The sequence below is a fragment of the Canis aureus genome, chromosome 22 (assembly GCF_053574225.1).
Source record: "Canis aureus isolate CA01 chromosome 22, VMU_Caureus_v.1.0, whole genome shotgun sequence".
Classification (NCBI taxonomy): Eukaryota; Metazoa; Chordata; class Mammalia; order Carnivora; family Canidae; genus Canis; species Canis aureus.
In genome coordinates, this window is record NC_135632.1 from 10,938,875 (window position 1) to 10,961,676 (window position 22,802).

The 22,802-nt window shown below is 35.9% G+C and overlaps 1 protein-coding gene across 6 annotated transcripts in view; it reads left to right on the plus strand.

Moving 5' to 3' along the window:
• The window catches only part of LOC144293751 (phospholipid scramblase 1-like), a 29,467-nt gene extending 10,677 nt beyond the window's left edge, over positions 1–18,790 (plus strand). For 4 of the 6 annotated variants that reach the window (XM_077864771.1, XM_077864772.1, XM_077864774.1 and 1 more), the window contains exons 4-8: positions 3,138–3,180; positions 5,990–6,210; positions 7,667–7,828; positions 13,947–14,108; positions 17,817–18,790. In XM_077864771.1, the coding sequence (XP_077720897.1) occupies positions 3,138–3,180; positions 5,990–6,210; positions 7,667–7,828; positions 13,947–14,108; positions 17,817–17,855 (627 nt within the window). In that variant the 3' untranslated portion in view covers positions 17,856–18,790. Of the gene's footprint in view, positions 1–996; positions 1,326–3,137; positions 3,181–5,989; positions 6,211–7,666; positions 7,829–13,946; positions 14,109–17,816 lie in introns of all 6 variants that reach the window. The other 2 variants (XM_077864769.1, XM_077864770.1) reach the window with 2 other exon arrangements.
• Positions 18,791–22,802: the final 4,012 nt, after the last annotated feature.

Here is a 22,802-nt window from a genome sequence, read left to right on the forward strand (position 1 = left end):
AAGCTTATGAAGTTCCATTGCAATCACAAATTCACATGGAATACAGAATATACGCTTATTAAATTTCTTCCTCTCCTGTGCTTCTTAAATACTTAAGATTGCCTATTGTAACTTTTTATCTTCCTTAGTTCTCAAATTATATTTTTCAGAGTGCTGTAAATTATAAAACTTAAATTTGTAATCTATCATACTGGATGATTTTTTCATGTAGGAGGTTTTAGGATAGGAATGTACCATGCCTGAAAATTTCAGGCTGATTGTTCACCCAGATAAGCATCTGGACAATATTGGAAGTAACAACATGCTTTTACCTTTATGCCAAGGTTTCTCAATGGCAGCACTATAATATTTGGAGATGAATAACTCTTTTTATTTTTCAGGGTACCATTCTAGCATTTCAGGAAGTATTTAGCAGCATCACTGACCTCTGTTTACCAGATGCCAGTATCACCCTCCATTCCAGCTGAAACAACCAAAAATATACCCAAACTTTGCCACATATTCTTTGAGGGGGCAAAACCACCCCTAGTTCTATACATAAAGGAGATACTGTTTCCTACAGTTCCAGAATTATCATATTTTTATACAATACTTTGGTTTCAGAAATGCTGATTCCAAGCCTTTTTGGGCCTTTTACTCCGTGCCATCTCTCTTTTCTATTAGGGCATTCCAGAATCTTTATGTAGGTGACTCTAGATCATTGTTGATTTCCTGTCACTTTCCTAGTTTTCAAGACTATTTTCAACTGAGTTTTGAGTGGTGGATAAGGCTTGGGCCAATCCTACTCCCAGCCCCAAGCCGTATAGGAGTGGATATGAAACCACAAATATTTCATTGAAAAATCGCTGAAAGATAAAAACACAACCTTTAAGCTTCATAAAAACAGGATTTCTGAGTTGAAATTTTAGTTTGTAGAGTTTTAGGAGTAATCCCAAAAGAATTCATGTTTCAAATTTTCTGTGCAGTTACAAATTATTTTACTTGTTTATATTTCAGGGCCTCCAGGACATATGGGCTACCCTGGCCCTCAGGTTGGCTATCCTGGCCCTCAGGTTGGCTATCCTGGCCCTCAGGTTGGCTATCCCGGCCCCCAGCCTGGCTATCCCGGCCCCCAGCCTGGCTATCCCGGCCCCCAGCCTGGCTATCCTGGCCCTCAGGCTGGCTACTCAATTCCACCAGCTGATTATTTAGGTGCTGGCCCAGTAGGCTTTCCTGTCCAACACCAGCCAGTGTATAATCAGCCAGGTGGACCTGCAGGGGTACCATGGATGCCAGCACCACCACCTCCATTAGACTGTCCACCTGGATTGGAATATTTAAGTCAGGTAATTCTAAATAAGTGAAACACTCATAAAAAAATAAAATTGTGCATATCATTTGCTTAATGAAATTAACAAATGACTAATTCAGAAAAGTCTGAAATGGTAAAACATTTTACACTAACAAATTACTATAAGTCTTCTAGGTCAAGTTTACTTTCAAAGCAAAATATAAATGTCTCATGAAATTGTGTTTTCTATGATTTTGAATATACTCTGTGGCAATGGTCAATAGCAAACTTTAATTAAGCACTATTTTCCAGAGTTTGTTCCTAAGTATAACACATGCATTAACTTATCTAATCCCTTAGAAGCTCTATGATATATAGGTGCTATAATTATCATCATTTTACAGAAGAGGAAACTGAGGTCCAGGGAGATTATATAACTGACTCAGGGTCAAAACACTAAGGAATGGCTTCTTAATTCTGGAAACTTGGTTCTAGATCTTGTTCTTTAATCTTAACACCGAATAACTTCCTGAGAGGTGAATAGAAACATTAAACTAAATTTAGTGCTGAGTGTCAAGGTGCCTGGGTGGCTCAGTTGGTTAAGTGTCTGCCTCCAGCTCAGGTCATTATCCCAGGTTCCTGGGATTGAACCCAGGGTCAAACTCCCTGCTCAGCAGAGTCTGCTTCTCCTTTCTCTGCCCCTCCCTCCAGCTTGTGCACTCTCTCTCTCATAAATAAACAAAAAAATCTTTTTAAAAAATTTAGTGTTGATATCAATAAGTGGTACCAAAAACTGAGAGTTAATATTTTCTGTATAACATGATTCACTTTTTGTTATAATTAATAAAACTATATTTTATGATGCTTTGTCCTTTGGAAGAACCAATTTTATTAACACCACCAGTGAGGAAAAAAAAAAATCCTTTTTTTTCCCTTGCCCATATCCTAGCAATGTGAAGGTTAGTATTTGCTTAATGTTGGAAATCTGGTATGTAAACTGGGAATATGAAATTATTTGTGTCTAATCTATAAACAGCTATTCCTGCGATAACTAACCAGTTTTAAGTAAATGAATTGGCTCTCTTTTACTCTCTGTACTACTTTAATTTTCCCCAATGCACTTGGGTGTTGTAAGAACTATTAGTAGTTCATACAATCCAAGAAATACTTTAAACAGATTCTTTTTAAAAATCAAGGCCTTACAAAATATATAGGGGAAGTTATTACCTGCTCCAAAAGGTAATATCAAGCACACTTCAAATTTGTTTTTTAAATTTGGAAAGAATTTTTAAATTTGGAAAGAAGCACTTTAAATGGATAAGGAGTCTTAATATTTCTTAAGTCTTTTCAAGAAGGAACTTTTTTTTTTTAATTTTTAGAGGGATTCCAGTGTAAGTCAATTTTATTTGACCTGAATTTGCCCACGTTAATAGTGAACACATTCAATAGATTGTTTTTCTTTTTCTTTTTTAAAGATTTTATTTGAGAAAGAGAGAGCATGCATGCATGTGCAAGCACACAAAAATGGCAGGGAGGGGCGGAGGGAAAGGGAGAAGCAGACTTCCCACTGAGTCGGGAGCCCAACTCCCGGCTGATCCCAGGACCCTGAGATCATGACCTGAGCCAAAGCCAGCCACTTAACCAATTGAGCCACCCAGGTGCCCCAGTAGATTGTTTTCAATTAAAGATATATTAACTTTAATTTTATACCTTTAGGTATAAAAGTTTAGAAGTAAGACATGATATTATTAAATATTGATAAATATTGACAATTTATTATATACGTTCCTTAAAATAGAAAACACAAATATTAATTTTGGTATAAAAAGAATGAAAATATCGTCTTTTTTTTTTTTTACTATAATAGATAGATCAAATACTGATTCATCAGCAAATTGAGCTTCTGGAAGGTATGTATTCATTTTATTGACCATATTTCTAGAAAGAAGATGTTTTTACAGATAAAAGCATATCAGCAACCACAAATATAACACTTTCACTGATGTGGAACAGTTAAATCTGATTATTTACAAATGTCTTTCTTCATGATAATGAAATGATGGCAATTATCAGTGGCACATTTCTGGAAATTAGAAGTCAACTTGTAAAACACCATTATTCTGAGCATCCATCCTCATGCCAACTTAGAAGGAAGCCCATCAAAAGTTACTTTTGCTCCCACTTCCCTCTAGAAATCATTTCAGCTGTTTTCTCCAGCCTGACATGATCTTGATGCTGACACAGAACCATATGCACTAGTTCAGTTACCTTGGTACATTTCTAAAGCCAGGAAAGTCCTTCAATTTGGATGGGTATGTTTTGGAAAATGTATTCTTGCCAACAATTTATATCAGGAGTTCATATGAACCTTGTAAGACCTTTGTTCTGTGGGCTGTGGATTATCACCTTGGGTGCAGGGCTAATGCATTGTTGGAGGATGCTGATCAGTAGGCTTGGAGGCCTGGCTTCTTAAAACAGCACTCCTGCTCATGTGAATGGCAAATAAATATTTCCTTGGGTACAGCACTCCTGAGGTGCAAGGTAAACTTAAGAAGCCACCAGATGCTTCAAGACTCTTACCAGGGGAAAGAGAACCTAGATGCCTTCATGAACCATGGTGTCTTTCTTCTAGATATAAAGAGTAATGAACGCTCAGCTAGAGTTTATAATATATCTGTTAAGTCCTTCATCTCTCTGCAAAGTTTGTTTCCAATGGTAGAAATTATAACTATGAATAGTAAGAGCAGAATAATAGATTTAGTTTTGCCTGTTTTATTTAAATTGCTTATAATGAAAAAAAAGTAATAAATTGCTTATAATGTACGTTGTTAGATATTTATAATATGCGTGTTTTTAGTTAATACTAAGTTTTCCCTGGAAAGGCATTCTTTGTTGCTTGATAATTAGTACTTTGAATTTTTTAATGTTTTAAGAAATTTATTTTTGATGTCATAAAATCAAACCAAACCAGATACTGTACATCATAAAGCACTCCCCATTTATAGTTTTTAAATGTATAAGTTTTATACATATCATGAAAGGTAAAGTAAGTTCAAAATTTATAGTTATTCTTCAGTTTTCTAATAGTGATGTCTTCAATTTTCTTCTTTTCTCTTCATCTCAATGAAAGTATATATTGTAACATGATAGCATAAAGAGATGGAGATTATTCCATTTATTTTTACCATCTGAGTGTATGACAGGCACTTACTTCCCAATTCAAAACTTTATAGACAGTAATGATGACCATAGAAGTCTTATTTCATTCTCATTTTGTAACTAGAAGGTAACTTAGAGATTGTGTAAACCCATTCATCTCATTTTACAGATAAACTAGCTAAGAATTTGAGATTAAGCTAGCTAATGAAACATTTAGATAACAGACTCCATGTTACGAATCAGTTTAATTTTTTTCTTACACAGCACTTGACTGGCAGATGTTGAGGTCAAGGGTGGTTCTTTTAAAAATCCAAAGGCTGGCTGAAGCCAGCTAAGATACTTAAGAGAGGCCATGATCATAGAATTTATGAAGGACATCTATATCTGACTAAGTCTATCCACACAGATATTAGAGAATATTTTTTGTCTCCATATGTATCTCTCTATCATTCATTATATATTGGTGGCTTTCTGGCATCTCATGACCCACGTTAATGAGGACTGTAACTAGTAGGACTGTTAATGTTCCCCTGGCTCTAAGCAAGGAGAGGTTTGCAATGTGTGATTCAGTATAGGAGCCCATTGGTAAGATGTCACATGGACATCAGCATTTAGCATACCTCTGTCCCCTTGCGAAAAGATTAGCCTCCTCCAGAGTACAGAATTTACGTAGGATGCCAGTGGTCTAGATAGCCTATTGAGTTGCAGCCTTGGTTGCGAAGCACCTCTTCCCATTGTCTAATACCCATCACCCACTTCTGAACAACTACCACTAAGCTAAACCATTTTTTTTTTCCATTTTGGCAGCATTGCTACTCATATTTGGAAATTGCACCACTGATCAGAGCTGTGTTCCTTCATCCAACCCACTATTTTTAAAAGGGTTTAAGAAAAGAGTTCCTTAACAATTTAGACATTTTTCATAAATATGGAGATTAAAAAATGTGCAAAGGCCAGTAGGGCAAATCTTAAACCAGGGTGCTCTGAGCCCAATGTGATGTTCTAATTCACCCTCCATTTTAACCCCCCCCCTTTCTTAATGCACAAGTGTGCATTAAGAGTAAGCCCTGTCATTACTTACCGTCACACAGTGCAAAAACATAAGCCATAAATATTATATATAAAAAAACTCAAGCCAATTTTTTCAACAGAATATTTCATAGAGTATAAACATAGCAACCATCCTATATTCCCTTATATAATTGAATATTAGAAAACTATACCAAGCAAGTGGATATTTTCTGCATGCACAAAGCAAGCTATGACCATCTACAGCACTGTACCATCCCTCAGAAGCAGTCTGTCTTTCTGACATGAGACTATGGAATTAAGAAGATAGGAGTTTTCTTTTCCCTGTCTTACACAGAGACTTTAATTTCTCTGTTCCTTAATACCTTCTCCTTCTTTTTTCCCTTTATCTTTTATCCTCTATCTAGATCATCTCTAAACACCTTTCCTTTTTGTTAAAGTATGATCTACAAATGGTAAGATATAGTATAGGATAGATTCGATATTCTTTTAGTATAATGGTCATAATGATTCCCTCTCTTATGTTTTTAGTCATAACAGGTTTTGAAACTAATAACAAATATGAAATTAAGAACAGCTTTGGACAGAGGATTTACTTTGCAGCAGAGGATACGGATTTCTGTACCCGAAATTGCTGTGGAGCTTCTAGGCCTTTTACCATAAGGATTCTTGATAATATGGGCCAAGAAGTTATAACTCTGGAGAGACCACTAAGGTGTGGCAGCTGTTGTTGCCCTTGCTGCCTTCAGGAGGTCAGTGAGTAGTTCAGTAAGAATTGTTACCCTTTTATTGAATTTATGTAATCAAATGAGATTTAAAGGAAAATTGATCCATAAGCTTATTGGTTTATACTTGAGAATAAATTGTCCAAGAAGAAAGGCAGGTGAAAAACAATGAGCAGTTAGCCTCATGGCCATGAGTAGTGTGTCTGTCTCATGGGGTTGAGATCAGAGATCTGAGACCAGGCTTCTTGATCTTCATGGAGATCTGAGAAGGTAGGGCACCTTGGTCAAATCCCTTACCTAAAATAAATGAGAAAAGTCTAGCCAAAGCCAGAGCAGTGACAACCTAGAGAATATTCTAGAATATCCTACATGTGTTCATCTTACAATTTGGGCCAACCTATTATAGAATGAACCTAGGAGAGGCCCCACATCTGAAAAAACTTCAATGCCTGTGTTTTTATATATCCTTAAAAATTATTAATGTATTTGGGCCCCCTGTAAGAGGTATATACCAGCTATGAGTACCATTAGCTCCATAAAGACCAGACTGTTTCATATTACTTGGCAGCCCACTAATAGAGAATATATATTTCAGGGGAAATGCTGGGACACAGAGAGTTTATAGGGAAGTTGATGTTTGCCTGTATCTTCATTGGCCTGAGACCAGCCCTGCCAGGGTCACTCAGTCACTCCATAGAGGTGGCTGTTCTAGCATGACAGACACAGTTACAAGCACATGAATATTTGAAATCTAATACTGTATGTATTTTTAAAAGATAACTGAAATTGTTCATAGTGAACTATTTTATTTTCATATCATTTAAGTTAGATATAGTAATATTTATCCAGGAATATCTAAGGGAAAACTGAGAGTTTGATGGAATATGCTCTATAATATAATGATGATACTACAACTATATATTATGCTAGTTGATGGTAAAAAAATGGACCTAGGAAGTCATTTACTGATGAGCACACTGAGGCTCTTTAAAGGTCACCTAGCAGAGCCAAGATTCCACACTTCATTTTTTTTTTTTTTCCATTTTGGCAGCAGTGCTACTCATATTTGGAAATTGCACCACTGATCAGAGCTGTGTTCCTTCATCCAACCCACTATTTTTAAAAAGGTTTAAGAAAAGAGTTCCTTAACAATTTAGACATTTTTCATAAATATGGAGATTAAAAAATGTGCAAAGGCCAGTAGAGCAAATCTTAATAGTGAAGACTATGCATGCAGCCTGCCCAAGTTTATACCTCATCTTGTCTACTTTGTAGTTAGGAATCTGCTGTAAGTTAATTAACATCTCTGCTCCTCAGTTACTTTCTCTATAAATAGGCATAATTGTACCAAACTTGTAGGGATATCTTATGAATTAAGTGGTGCTTAAAATAGTGTCTGGCACTTAGAAAGTATTCAATAAGTGAGTTATTACTAGACATTATAATTATTATGATTTATATATATATTCTTTTGTCTTTGTAGATAGAAATCCAGGCTCCTCCTGGTGTACCTGTAGGTTATGTTAATCAGACCTGGCATCCATGCCTGCCAAAGTTTACAATTCAAAATGAGAGGAGAGAGGATGTGCTAAAAATTACAGGTCCGTGTCTTGTATGCAGCTGTTGTGCAGATGTTGATTTTGAGGTAAGAGATGTGATAATGTTTACAGGTCTTGCTTTCCTCATACAAGAATAATATAATTTGGTAGGATGTTACAAATAGAATACATTTGTGTGTCCTGATATTTCAAGAGGAAGACAGTATGCTTATATATTTAACTTTGGTCAGAGAGGTGGTTAATGCTCTGATTAAGCATCAGGGTTGATTATACTTTAAAAAAGGAAAAGCAGAGCCTTGTAGTCAAATAATAAGCAAAACATCCAACATTTGAACATGGTGGTTTCTGTGTGGACACTCCATATATTATCCATTTAAAATAAAATGTGAACCTCATCATCTAAGTCTGATTGCTAAAGCATATGAATTCTTCCTTAGTCCGAAGTACAGGTTGCCAGTGCTCTAGATCCTCTTCAGAAGTTCTGACATTTTTGAATTCCTGCAAAAAGCTCACTTATGCAAAGAGAGTTTTAAGAAATATACTGTAAGATGTATTTCCCAACTATGCTTCTTATCCATGTGTTAAATTTATTGACTGGAAACCACACTATATCTGTGTATTTACTACATGAAGGAATTTCATTATAGCAGTTTTCCCATAGATGGCCTAGCCTTGTAGCCCAAATTATTTAGTTGTAAATGTGTAAAAATAGGGAGATTTTATAACTTAATCTCATGGAAAATCATAAAATTTGTTAAGATGGACCAACATTTCCACAACAGGGGCAAAAATCTAAAACTAAGCAGGGCTGCCCCCTTATGATAAGATGTTTGAAATCTGCCGCTGTCCTTTACTTCCTACAGTTTCCATTGTCCAGCTCCATTATTTTATACTATCTGCGTGACTTCTCTAATCATATGATTTTCAATTCCTTTGTTAGACCTGGTTATATAAAAATGAATCCTTCCTCCCCTCAGTGACTTCAGAGTCGAAAAAGAAAGATAGGCAATTCTACGAAGATAGATAAAATAGAAACTTATAAAGACTCTTACAAAGGCATATACATAGCGTAAGGAGGAATTGAGGTGATGTATACTCTGCATGTGTAAAGACTTTATAGGTTTTTGTATAATAATAAGTTCTCTATAGAGAGGTCATCATTCCAGGAAAGACCCAAAGGACTGAGAGGTAATTGTTCTCTCAGGGAATATTAATAGAACTTTTGCTGACATATACTTTATTTGCAGAAATTAAGTACTGGTGTAACAAGTCAAGCTGGATTGCAAAACTTTTATATTTAATGCTAAGGAATTTAGAAATCTCCCAGCAACCTTTCTCAGTGAATACCTTAAAGCATCTGTTATATGTAATGAATTAACTCTTCTCCTGTGCATCCAGAATGGTCTAACTAGGTAACAAACTCTTTGAGGGAACTAAGAAAGTAGTCCCTTGAATCATTTTCTGTAGGCTATAATGGAAAGTTTGAAAGCAGGAATTATGAGTACAAGGAACCACTATGGACATGGACTCCATCATAGTGTTAATGGTATGGAAACTTAGAGTAGAAAAGAGATAATGGCCTGAACACAGCAGGAGCCATTCTAAAGGAAGAAATAAGAGACATTTCATAAGCATACCAAGTGGAATTGATTCATGGCTTTGATGTCAGTTGAGCATGAAAGAAAATTTGGAGATGATTCTGATGTCATACTGTTCTAATATCTGATGTTTAAGAAACTCAGTGAGGGGCACCTGAGTAACTCAGTCAGTAAAGTGTCCAACTCTTGATTTCAGATCAGATCCTGATCTCAGGGTTGTGAGATCAAGCCCCATAATGGGGGTTCCACACTTAAGATGGAGCCCACTTAAGATTCTCTCCGCCCTCTCTGTCCCTACTCTTTCAATCCCTCTCTCTCTCTCTCTCAAAAAAAAAAAAAAAAACCTGAATGAATAATGATGTCATTAGCCAGTTAGCCAAGTTAACAATCTTGGAGAAGAAACAATTGATTTGTGAGAACCTCATAATTTATATTTGAGTTATGTTGGATTTTTAGTATGTAGAGAAAAAGTTTGGGATGTTTTCAGCATAAAAATCGTAGTTGAAGTCATTAGATTATCCCAAGGGTAGTAGAAGAAAGACAAGTGTGGAGATGATAAGGAAATCTGCCTCCTTCCAGAATTTTTGGTAGGAAAAAACATGAAGGTCTTAACACATTATAGTCCCCTTTATGAGTCCAAAGTCTAAATTCATACCACTGTTATGGATCAAAACCTCATAACATAAAAATTGGTTCTGAGTGGTGATACAGATGACAGAATCGAATGCAAAAGCACACTAGAATATCACCAAAAATTGATCACCAAACCTTTTCTGTTCCTATAGAATAAGCTGATCTTCACATGAATCGATCAAAAATGACAAAATTTTCTAGGAATTAATCCACCACCAACAAACTGCATAAAACAGAACAGTCTGCAATCAGTCATATAAGAAATATTTAAATAAACATTAAAGAGGCTAAAGAAGAAACAAAGAAGGTCATAAGAGAAGAATAAGACTATTAAAGAAAGGACAGGAGAATCTGAAAACAAACCAAATAGAAATTCCAGAAATAAGGAACGCTCATTGATGTGAAACCTCATTGGAAGGTTGAGCTGAAAATTAGATATAGGTGAGGAGGGAATTGATGAATTGGATGATCTATTTGAGAAAAATAAATGTGAGAGGGGAAAAGATAAATTTGAGGGGACCAAAAAAGTGTAAAGGGATGTGAAAGCTAGAATAAAATAGTCTTGCATATGCCAAAGAGCAGTTACAGGGGAAAAAACAAACAAACAAACAAACGAATGCAGAGAATGTGCTGAGATAATATTCAAAGAGATAAATGGATAAGAATCATGCAGACTTGATGCCATGGATTCTCAGATTAAAAAAGGACAAGCAGTCCTGAGTAAGAAGAAATGACTCCCAGATACAACTTAAACTGCAAACTTCAAACTAAAAAGGAAATCTAAAATCAGCAAGTGGGTGGGTGGGGGGGGGGGAGGTTCTCTCTGCTATGTAATTCCCTAACCATTAGGAATTATGAACATTTTACTCTAAGTTTACTAGCTACCTGTGTTTGCTCTCTTTGAATTGTCTATTCATTGCCTGTATTTTTATTGGGTTATTTTTTTTCTTGTCAATTTATAAATGTAATTTGTATGTTGAAGATATTGACCCTGCATCCGTCCTCTGATCTGCAAATAGTTTCCACAAATCTACTCTTTCTTTGTGGACTTTATATATTTATGTGTGTGTGTGTGTGTGTGTGTGTGTGTGTGTGTGTATAAATATATGTATGCATATGTATACATTTTATTTGTTACATATAGTCACATATATCTATTTTAATATCTTCTGGTTCACCTGTCCTGATTATGATGAAGTTACCCCAACGTTATATTGTATTTACTCCTTTTTCAATCTTTTTATAGTTCACTCTTTAACTTACCAGGAATTTTATTTGTACAAGATAGGATCAGGGGATCCCTGGGTGGCACAGCGGTTTGGCGCCTGCCTTTGGCCCAGGGCGCGATCCTGGAGACCCGGGATCGAATCCCACATCAGGCTCCCGGTGCATGGAGCCTGCTTCTCCCTCTGCCTGTGTCTCTGCCTCTCTCTCTCTCTCTCTCTCTCTCTCTCTGTGACTATCATAAATAAATAAAAATTAAAAAAAAAATTTTTTTTTAAAAAGATAGGATCAAACATTTTTTTCTTTCAGATGGCTAGATGGCTATAACATCACAATTTATTGAATAAATTAGTCATTCCTTGCTGAATTGAAATACCATACATTAAATTCCCACAAATAATGGGATCTATTTCTAGATTCTACTATTTCATTGATAGAATAATCTGTTTTACAACAGTGCCTTATGATTCAATTATGGCAACTTAATGATGTATTCTATAGCTAGTCAGAGCCAAACAGCCACTTATTAATTTTCTTTATCATTTTTTGCTGTTATCAGATTTTCATTTCCTGTGAATATTAAGGCTAAAAATGATTTAATCCTATTTACTTTTCAGTTGTAAATCATTATTCACATTTCTGAGCCTTTTTAAAACAAACTATATGTTCTACTTCTCTCATAAATTTTGGTAAATTTTTTATTTCTTATATAGGAATAAAAAGGAGAAATGTCAGTATTTGTTAAATCTAGTGGTAGGATTATGGTGGCTAAATTATCTGTTGTATATTTCATTTAAAAAACACTTTAGAAATTAAAAATGACTAAATTTTTAAATATAAGGTTTTTTTACTAGCTTCAAATGCTGATGACAGCTATTAATATGTAAAACACAGGTATGCAGAGCATCTAGGTGGTGCAGTCAGTTAAGCCTCCAACTCTTGTTTCAGCTCAGGCCATGATCTCAGGGTCCTGGGATCCAGCCTTGTGTCCATGCTCAGCATAGAATCTGCTTGAGATTTTCTCTCCTCCTTCTTCTGCCACTCCTGCTCATGCTCTCTCTCTCAAATAAATAAATCTTTAAAAACAAACAAAAAATACAGGTATGCAAGAGGGATTTGTAGTAGTCTATGTAGCCACAATAGTATGCATAACAACCTCTAAAGCTCAGTGGATTAAAACTACAGGGATTTATTCTCATGTGAATAGATATGCAGGTCAGTTGTGTCTCAGGGAATATATCCAAGCTTCACTAGATGGCTCTGATTTGGGCTGTAAGTTGGTCTCAGGTCTACTCCAGGTATGTTCATTCTGGAACGGTAGCAAATACAGCTACCTGGATCATGCATTTCTAGTCTGATCACTGGAGAGCAACAACCAGACCAAAGCACTTAGCCATGTTTTAGGCCTCTACTCATGTCACATCTCTTAACATTCCATTGGTCAATCAAGTCACATGGCCAACCCTACCTATCAATGAACAGGAGCATAAACAAGACCTACAATTGGTCGGGGAGGGTAGTGCATGAATATTTGCTGAACCGTAATCTATGCTATCATAGTTATATTAGAAGTTAATTTCAGATTTTTAAAGAACCCATCCACCCACACCAAAAGAAAATGAGTCAACTGTGTTCCGTTTCCCCACATTTTTAAAAAAAGATTTTATTTATTTATTTGACAGAGGGAGAGTGTGAGAGTGCACAAGCGGGGCGGGGGCAGCAGAGGGAGAGAGAGAACCAGACACCCTGCTGAGCAGGGAGCCTGACATGGGGCTCGTTCCTAGGACCCGGGGATCATGACCTGGGCCAAAAGCAGATGCTTAACTGACTGAGCCACCCAGATGCCCCCAGTTAATTCACATTTATTTTGCTCTTCTCAACCTGAGCTAGGGCTTAAGTAGGTGTGGCTAGCACTTGTGGTACCTTGTGCACATTTAAAAAGGATTCATCTCTTCCTAGTTTGACATACATAACTCTACATGCATGTACCAGGGTAAGTGTGGGCTACATTCATCCCCACACATGCCTACTTGGTGAGGTGCATTTGTCCAGTCACAGTCTGTTCAACTCTTTAAGATGGCTCTGGGCTTTCCTCAAGCAGAATTGTAAAATCAGAAAAATTTTACTTTGGAGCTCTTTTTATCATACATGCTTCTTTTTGTTGTTGACTGTGCATCCACCCTACTGTCTAGTGTTACCCCAACCCTTGACCTGGGGCACCCCATCAAGTTGCTTATTAGCTATTTTCTTGTACTCAAAACTGCCAGTCTTCTTTTCCAGGCTCTTCACATTTCATATTTTCCTACTGATGGTAGTAATAAACCATCTCATCATATTTAAACACTTAGCTTATGTAAACCCCCTGTGCATCTCTTATAGAATGGGGTATTAGTTAGTATCCTCCTCATGGCTTCTAGAGATTTCACCAAAGAAACATCTTAGATTTGTATCTTTTCCTACTTAAATTTTATTTTGGATCATTTGTTACTTTCTTAATGTAGACTAGAAAATGTTAAATTTTTAGGCAAAACTACTTTCATGTAAGTTCACTGTAACAAAAAAACAGATATATTTTTTCATGCATCTAAAAGTAGATACAGGAATATATATACATTTAATGAGTGATATTATGTATTTATAGTTAAGTATTCCATGTAATTTTGATAGGGTATTTCATTTTATTTCAACTTTTAGTGTGTTACTAGTTTTCTAGAATTCTTTAAAAATGTATTTTTTTTTTTAATTTTAGATTAAATCTCTTGATGAAGAAAATGTGGTTGGCAAGATTTCCAAGCAGTGGACTGGTTTGGTGAGAGAGGCATTTACAGATACTGATAACTTTGGCATCCAGTTCCCTTTAGATCTTGATGTGAAAATGAAAGCTGTGATGCTCGGTGCATGTTTCCTCATCGTGAGTCTATTCTTGCTAATCCTGGGTTTAGAGGCTTTATTTAGTGTCATTCTGAAATGATTTAGTAAATTGTACATTTTTAAATGACTTTGTTAAATTTATAGGTTTTATTCCAAGGGGCTGCATTTAATTCTAGCTCCGAAATTTCATTTTCTCCTGGTATTCTGGGTTCACATGTGACTAATTTCTCTGGGAAGTCTGTGCAGTTTCTTATGGTAACAAAAGGACCTCATATGTTACGGAGGAGTCCTGGTCTTTGGGGTTTTTATTTAAAAGTTGAAATCGGTGCTTTGGAAAAGAGTTTGAATTTGGGCTTACATGGATTAGACTCAGTAAAACTAGATTTTCATCCTGATTCAGTATTAAATCATCTAACACAGGAGTGTAAATTCCAATAAGAGTAAATAAACAACCAATTAAGCCATTAGGTAGAATTGCCATTTGAGAGGAATTACATGTAATAAAGCGGTGGTTCTGAACTTATCTTCACATTAAATCAGCTAGGAAACTTTAAAAAAACCCAAGTATCAGGCTGTACCCCAATTTAACTAAATTAGAAGGTCAGAATTAGAAGTTTGGATAGCTCCCCAGATAACTCCATATGCAGCCAAAGCCAATGACTCATGGGACAGAGTAATAGTTTTCAACCCTAGCTGCAATAGAAATACCTGGATACCTTTCAAACCCCTTATGTCAAGACTACATCCAGAAAATAAATCAAAATCTCTGCAGTTGGGACCAAGCCTGCAAGCTGTCAGGTGATTGCAATGTGCAAGCAAGGTTTGGAACCACTGGATGAAAATCTTAAACACTGACATGGTGATGCAGTTCCAAAAAAAAAAAACTAAAAAATGAGAGAATACACAGAAAAAAGATCCAGTTACTTCAACAAATAAATGTCAGGAAATCTTTTTAAGATAAAAATAATGGGAAAAAAAGAGATACATCAACTTAAGCAGTTTGTAGACCATATTTAGATACTAATTGCAGAAATATAAAAAGACATTTAGAAGGAATTCAAAAAAATTTGAACATTGGTTATTGATGATATTAATAATTATTACTTTTTAAAAATGTTAGTAATACTGGGCTTATATAAAAGCAAAAGAGTCCAAATTTTTAGGGGCACACACTGAAGTGTTTCAGAATAAAATGGTATAATATCATAGATTTACTTTTCAATAATGAGGGTGAGGGCAGGGGAATCGAGGGGGTTAAGTAGTTAATGAACCAAGATTAGCCATGTTAATAATTATTAAAGCTCAATGAGTGGCCATTGGGATTTTATTTTGCTATTCTATCTAATTTGGTTTAGGCTCAATATTTTCTATATAAAGTTTTAAATATAACCACAGTTCTGTTTAAAAACTATGTTTTCACTGTTTATTTCACGTGAAAAGTAAAATTAAACTTAACCTTAGGAAACTGTTTGACCAGAGGTACACATACCATAAGCAAAGGCATATAAATGGAAGAGAAGATAGTCTGGGATGGTTGGATATATGAGAAATGGGATTGAGAGTTGTGTTAGGGTTATTAGGAAATTACTTGGGGTAGATTGGGCCTCTTCTAAAGGACTTTTAAAGATTGGACAAATTCTTGTAGATGTTGGGAAGATACTGAAAATTATTTAATTGGTTGGCTTTAAACTAGGTATAAATAAAATAGTAATAAATCCAAATCTCAGAAAGATAAATCCTGGTAACTATATGAGAAATGGACTGATGAGAGGTAAAATTACACTAATGCAACTGTAAGGGAATGATGATAAGAATTAAATTATTTCTTTGTGAACAAATAAAGGAAAATGATAGAAGTGAGAGAAAATCCATAAAATTTGATGAAAGTCATAGGGAAGAGGGTCTGGTTAGGCACTGATATAGTGAAGCAAGTTGGGAACACAGTGGACAAGTTTGAGACAGAAATCATAAAACTGAGCCAAAAAACAGGAAAGAATATCCAATGAAAAAAAGACAGTCTCTTCAATAAATGGTGCTGGAAAAACTAGCCACATGTAGAATGAAACTGGACCATCTTCTTGCATGATATACAAAGATAAACTCAAAATACATGAAAGACCTAAATGTGAGACAGAAATCCATCAAAACCCTAGAAGAGAACACAGATAGCAACCTCTTCCACCCTAGGTGCAGCAACTTCTTGCTGGACATATCTCCAAAGGCAAGAGAAACAAAAGCAAAAATGAACTATTGGAACTTCACCAAGATAAAAGGCTTCTTCACAGTAAAACAATCAATCAATAAAACTAAAAGGCAACCTACAGAATGGGAGAAGATATTTGCAAATGACATATGAGATAAATGGCTAGAATCCAGGATCTATAAAGAACTTAATAAACTGAACACCCAAAAAATAATCCAATCATGAAATGGGCAGAAGAAAAAAAATGAAATGGGCAGAAGACATTAACAGACTTTTCTCCAAAGAAGACATCCAAGTGGCCAACAGACACATGGAAAAATGCTCCACATTGCTTGCTATCCAGGAAATACAAACCAAAACCATAATGAGATACCACTTTACACCAGTGAGAATGGATAAAAATAACAAAACAGAAAATAAAAAATGTTGTCAAGGATGTGGGGAAAGGGGAACCCTCTTACACTGTTGATGGGAACGCAAGCTAGTGTAGCCACTCTGGAAAACAGTGTGGAGGTTCCTCAAGAAGGTAAAAATGGTACTACCCTATGATCCAGCAATTGTACTACTAGGTATTTACCCCGAAGATACAAATGTAGTGAACCGAAGAGGCACCCGCACCCCAATGTTTATAGCAGCAATGTCCAGAATAGCCAAACTGTGGAAAGAGCCCAGATGTCCGTCAACAGATGAATGGATAAAGAAGATGTGGTGTATGTATACAATGGAATATTGCTCAGCCATCAGAAAATACAAATACTTACCCTTTACATTGATGTGAATAGAACTGGAGGGTATTATGCTGAGTGAAATAAGTCAGAGAAAGACAATTATGATATGGGTTCACTCATTTGTGGAATATAAGAAACAGTACAGGGTATAATAGGTAAGGGAGAGAAAACTGAATGGGAAGTCATTAGAGAGAGAGAAAGTCATAAGAGACTCTTAACTATAGGAAACAAACTGAAGATTCAAGGAGGGGAGGTGGGTGGGGGAGATGGAGCAACTGGGTGATGGGCCTTAAGGAGGGCACGTGATGTAATGAGCACTGGGTGTTGTATGCAATTGGTAAATTATTGAACATTACATCTTAAACTAAGTATGTACTTTATGTTGGCTAATTGAATTTAAATAATAAAAAAAACTGGCCAAAAATAATCTAAGATGGATGCTACCTGTAAGATGCTGTCATTCTCCTGAAAAAAATCTGAAAGTTGTACATTGAATTCCAGTCTCAAAAGAAGTTGTATTACTAGAGAAAGAGTACAAAAAGTTAAGGAAGAACAAAAAGAGAAACATTTTGAGTGGAAAAATTAGAAAAAGTGATATTTAGAGAAATTACCGATAATTAAATTCATGAAGGTAATCAGTAAGTGAATAAAATTACAGGATTTACTTGCTATTAAATTGGAAAGCTACCAACTTTTCCCAGATCTACTTATTTTGTCATTTTTTTCCTTAGCAGTTATATTATTGTTTCATCAGACCCCTTAACACTTATGATATCTGTTGCTGAAAACACATTTCTGTACTTTTGTTTTTATCTAGGACTTCATGTTTTTTGAAAAGAGTGGAAATAACGAATAAAAAGGAATGTGGCAGTGGATTAATGAAAGTCTCCTCAGAATGCATGAAGTCTGTATATTGATTGGGACTATGTAAAAGAAAAGCTCACTTTTTTCCTTTATTGAAATGAGTTATAGCATATGTGAATTATACTGTGATGCCTGAAGCTCTTGTTATATGACATGACTTTTCAAATTATGAATTGATTTTCTGTATCACTTACTGATAAATGTTTTTATGCATTTTCTTTTATTTCATACATGTTCTTTTTCTTTGTGCATTTTGGAGAAAGGACATGGGAATTTTTACATTTAATCATGAAACCTCTCATGTAAATTGTTTTGAACTATGATCTCTTTTATTTTCAATTTTTGTAGAAAATTAAAGCCTTATTAAAGTAATTTTAATATAAAAGGTTACATTTTATTAAATATAGTTCCAATTTACTTCACGGGTATAACAACTAATGTTATTTTGCAAATACTATATATTCACATAAGTTATAAATCAATATAATTTCAGTTTCCTTTAAAATTATGTTAAAATAATAATATTCATATTACCAAGGAACATAAAATGTATATTTGTGTTTTCAACAAATTACAGTATATTTAATTTCTTTTCTAAGTTAATCTTCTACTATAAAAAGATTTTCATATTAACAAGACAATAAATTACTGATATTTCAATGATTTCCAAGGAAAAAGATATGTCCTTAAGAAGAATATATTTAAAGACTCACTATAAAACTGGAACATTGGGCAGCCCAGGTGGCTCAGCGGTTTAGCACCGCCTTCAGCCCAGGGTGTGATCCTGGAGACCGGGTTCGAGTCCCACGTCAGGCTCCCTGCATGAAGCCTGCTTCTCCCTCTGCCTGTGTCTATGCCTCTCTCTCTCTCTCTCTCTCTCTCTCTCTGTCTCTCATGAATAAATAAAATATTTTAAAAAAACTAGAACATTTTTATAATTTTTGAAGTAATTATTAACACATTATATATCCTGTATTCATTTTCATTCACAGAGCATAATAGTTATGAGATCATTCAGGTTAAATAGAATATATGTTCACCTGAGTAGAAACTTCAGTAATGGTCTGTAGATTATTTATACCAACAATCAAATAACTGATTTAAATATTGTTATATTTCTTTCCATATTTTATTTTTATTTTTAAATAAGCTGTGCATAATCCATTTAGATGGTATCCTGAACCTTACACATTCCCCATCTTTTCCCTTTTGGGTCACCTTTCAAAGGAGCAAAAGCATATAATGATCTTTATTAAATCCATACCAGTGCTGTAAAATAAGATTTCTACCTGTCAGAAACTTAAAGGCATTTTCATACTCTGTTTTATAGGAAAGACTGGATGGATCAAGAGATGTCTAACCCACAGTTTAACTCATTAGCCTAAACAACTCCTCCATGCCAGATTCTAATAATTCAGGGTAACCAAAACACTCATGTGCAGTTTACAGTTGGTACAGACAGCATGCCAGGTCAAGCGAAGGTACTTGCATGGCTGTTTCCTAGTGGCTTTACTTATGCCAGGTCAAGAAAGGGAGGGCTTTCCCTACTAGCTATCAGATAACACAACCAACCCCAAATGACGCTAGAGGTACTGGCATTATTCCTGGGACAGGAATAATCTTACTTTCATTTTCCCTCTTCTCTCCCACTCCTCCCAGTTCTCCGCATAGAATGCAGGATCTCTGGTCAAGCAAAGTAAAACTACACATGATCTAAACAGTCCTTCCCTTCTCTAAGAAAGTGCAAGGAAGAGTTGAGCAGAAACTCACTATCTGTAGAACCCATTTAAGTGCAAATACTAGAAAAATATATTACCATGAAACATTAATAGAAAAATCATCACATGTGAAAAGTTAGAAATTTAAATGAGAAAATTACTAGTTATTACAACAAATGTCCTGACATTTGTACACAAATTTATAACTTCAAGGAGATTTGAGGGAATGCTGCAGATTACTTTCTGGAAAAGGCAGGAGAGAAAAAGGAACATTCTTGTGAGAACAAAATTTTAATGTTGAAAAATTTGACGACCACATTTTAAAGTATGACGGAGACACTAGATTGCATAAAGTAGAAGGATAACGTGATAAAAGAGATTTTAGAAAGTCCAGGAAGTCAGATAAACTGAAATGATAGAAAAGGTGATTCCTAGTAACAAATATACCGATTTTAATTGATACACAACAGGAATTTCAGAAGCAGAAATCAGATGAGGCCGAGAGAATACTATAAAAGTATAAGAAAATATATTTGCAATCAAAATGGACTGTAGTCTCTAGGTGTTTGGATTTACCACACAGCAGACAAAATTAATGGCAATAACTTATGATTATTCATAAAAGAATTATTGTATGCCTGCACTATGGCAAGCATTGTTAGACTAGTAGACTGAATTCTGTGGCCAACTTCTATGATATTCCCAGTCTTCTATGATTACTTCACCAGTAGGGTGAAGTAATCATTATTCTTTAATTACAGCATTTTTAAAAAATATTTCATTCCTTTATTTGACAGAGAGAGAGCATAAGCAGAGGGATCAGCAGACAGAGGTAGAAGGAGAAGCAGGCTTCCCACTAAGCAGGGAGCCCAATGTGGGGCTTGATCCTAGGAGCTTGAGATCATGACCTGAGCGGAAGGCAAACACTCAACCAGCTGAGCCACCCAGGTATCCCAAACACAAGCATTTTTAAAGGAACAAAGGATATGGGACAAAAAGGTAAATCTTATAAGGGTATTTGTGGCCTTGTCCTGTTTTCCTATGCCTGCCTTAGAGTGGAGACTATACCACTTCAGCGACTCCTTCCCTCAGAATACTGTGACCTATGGAGATACAGTGTCATGCACTCATTCAGAACCGGGGTTCTCGTTGCCTGTCTTTTACCCAGAAGAGAACAAAGGAAAAGTGTCATTCTGTCACAGGTTTTCATTCTGTCGGCCAAGTTCTAAATCTTGGCTTCTAAATACACTCTCCACTTGAACTGGGCTCTTTAAGAAATGGTTGATCCTAGAGTTGTGTCAGGAAAAAGAACAAGACAAACCTCAAACAACTTGTAGAAAAAGCAAGGAGGTGCTTGATGGGGCATGTCTAAAAGATGAAAGAACCACCTTGAAAGGACTCCTACCAGCAAAATTAAAGACAATTTGAGCATCAAAATATTAATAGCAAGGCATTATTACTTAGTAAAATAGGATACCACGCATTCCTGCAGATAGACATAAGTGTGTAAATTAAAAGTTTGACGAGAACTAAAAGACCTATAGTTTCAAGTCACTAGCCCACAAAATATTTTTAAATTTAACAGGGGAAGAGTAATTTTACAGCAAAGCCTAGCAGCCCCTACCAAAATCAAGTGATTGACACGATCATCCTCAGAGATGGGGGGACAAAATGCAACTGAGTACCACCTGGCCAGATGCAGTAAGATGCAGCATCACGGGATCTATGTTGTATGAGAGAGCTCACAGTGATGGAAATTTTGTAATGCTCAGTGAGCTCACATTGGGTCGTGGTATGCCAGTTATCCAGTACTTGTGTTTATCTGGTCACAAACTGGGCTTAGTTTGCAGTTTGTTGTTATGCTTACTCTCAGGACACCTCCAGCTTCAAAGTCTTCCGGTATTCAAGATGTGAGTTAGTTTGCTAGAGGGTTTCACTAAATGTCTGCTCCTCAGAATCTGTCACTTGCAGCATTACCAGCCGTAATTCACTGTTCTTTTCACTCGGTGCTTGTTAGCCTGGGAGTGGGGAATGGGGGACAGAATGTTCTCTGATGTTCAGTTTAAGTGTCAGTTTTCAGCAAATACTGTAAGTCTCCTGAGGCCATACCCCAATTCCATGTAGTCTGAATTCATAAACTGTGGGGACTTGGCCAATTTATCTCTTTAATCATGTCATCATGCAGCCGGTACTCACAGAGAACCCAGGACTGGCTAGAAATCTCAGAGCTGTGTCTGGGTGTATTTATGGGAGGGGAGTTATTGCGTGATGGGGTGTCAGGGAGGAGTGTTGATAACAACTTTTTTTAAAGATTTTATTTATTTGAGAGAGCACAGGCAGGGAGGAGAGGGAGAAGCAGGCTCCCCACAAGTAGGGAGCCCAATGTAGGGCTCAATCCCAGGACCCTGGGACCATGACCTGAGCTGAAGGCAGATGCTCAACCAACTGAGTCACGCAGGTGCCCTGGGTTGATAACATCTTTCAGTCAAAAGTACTCAACAAGTAGACAAACCTAATGATTCTAGTTAGAAACAGAATAAGGAATGTCATCCTAGTAAGTCAAGCTCAGCGTGTCTATCTTGATTCCCTTTGATAATTAATCTGAATGAAAACAATAATCACTATGACCCCAGTAGCTAGAATAATAAGGCACTTTTTAAATACGATTCAACGCTCCCCAAGAACTATTATGCTCCAAAAAAAAAAGAAGGGAAGAGACAAAGAAGGAAGGAAGGTTACTGTTTGCAGTAGAAGCCAACTAAAAAAATGCACAAGAAATGATGGAATTAGAAAAATCACTATTTGCCAATTATCATCATAATTTGATTCCAGCAAGAAAACATTAATGGCTGCTAAAATCGGTGGTAAAAGTTTGAGGTTCCCCTATATTACTATATCAGTAACACTGTATTACGCTGTCCCAAGCAGCTGCCTATAAGATACCTATTAATCTGAAAAGAATAAGGTAGTGACTATAAAATTACTAGAGGATACAGTTCAGCTAAGCTTCTGATATTATCTAACAAATACCCTTTTTCCTCTAGTTTCCAATGTTCTTCATTTTCATCTGGCCCTCACCTTAAATCCATATTTCTACCATCAGTCTATTCATGATGACGTAGATGTTCTCTAAAACAGCACATATTTTCCCTACCACGTTCCTCACTTCCTTCTGGATACTGACAGCAGAGTCACTTATATCCATATTTCTGTGAACAGTT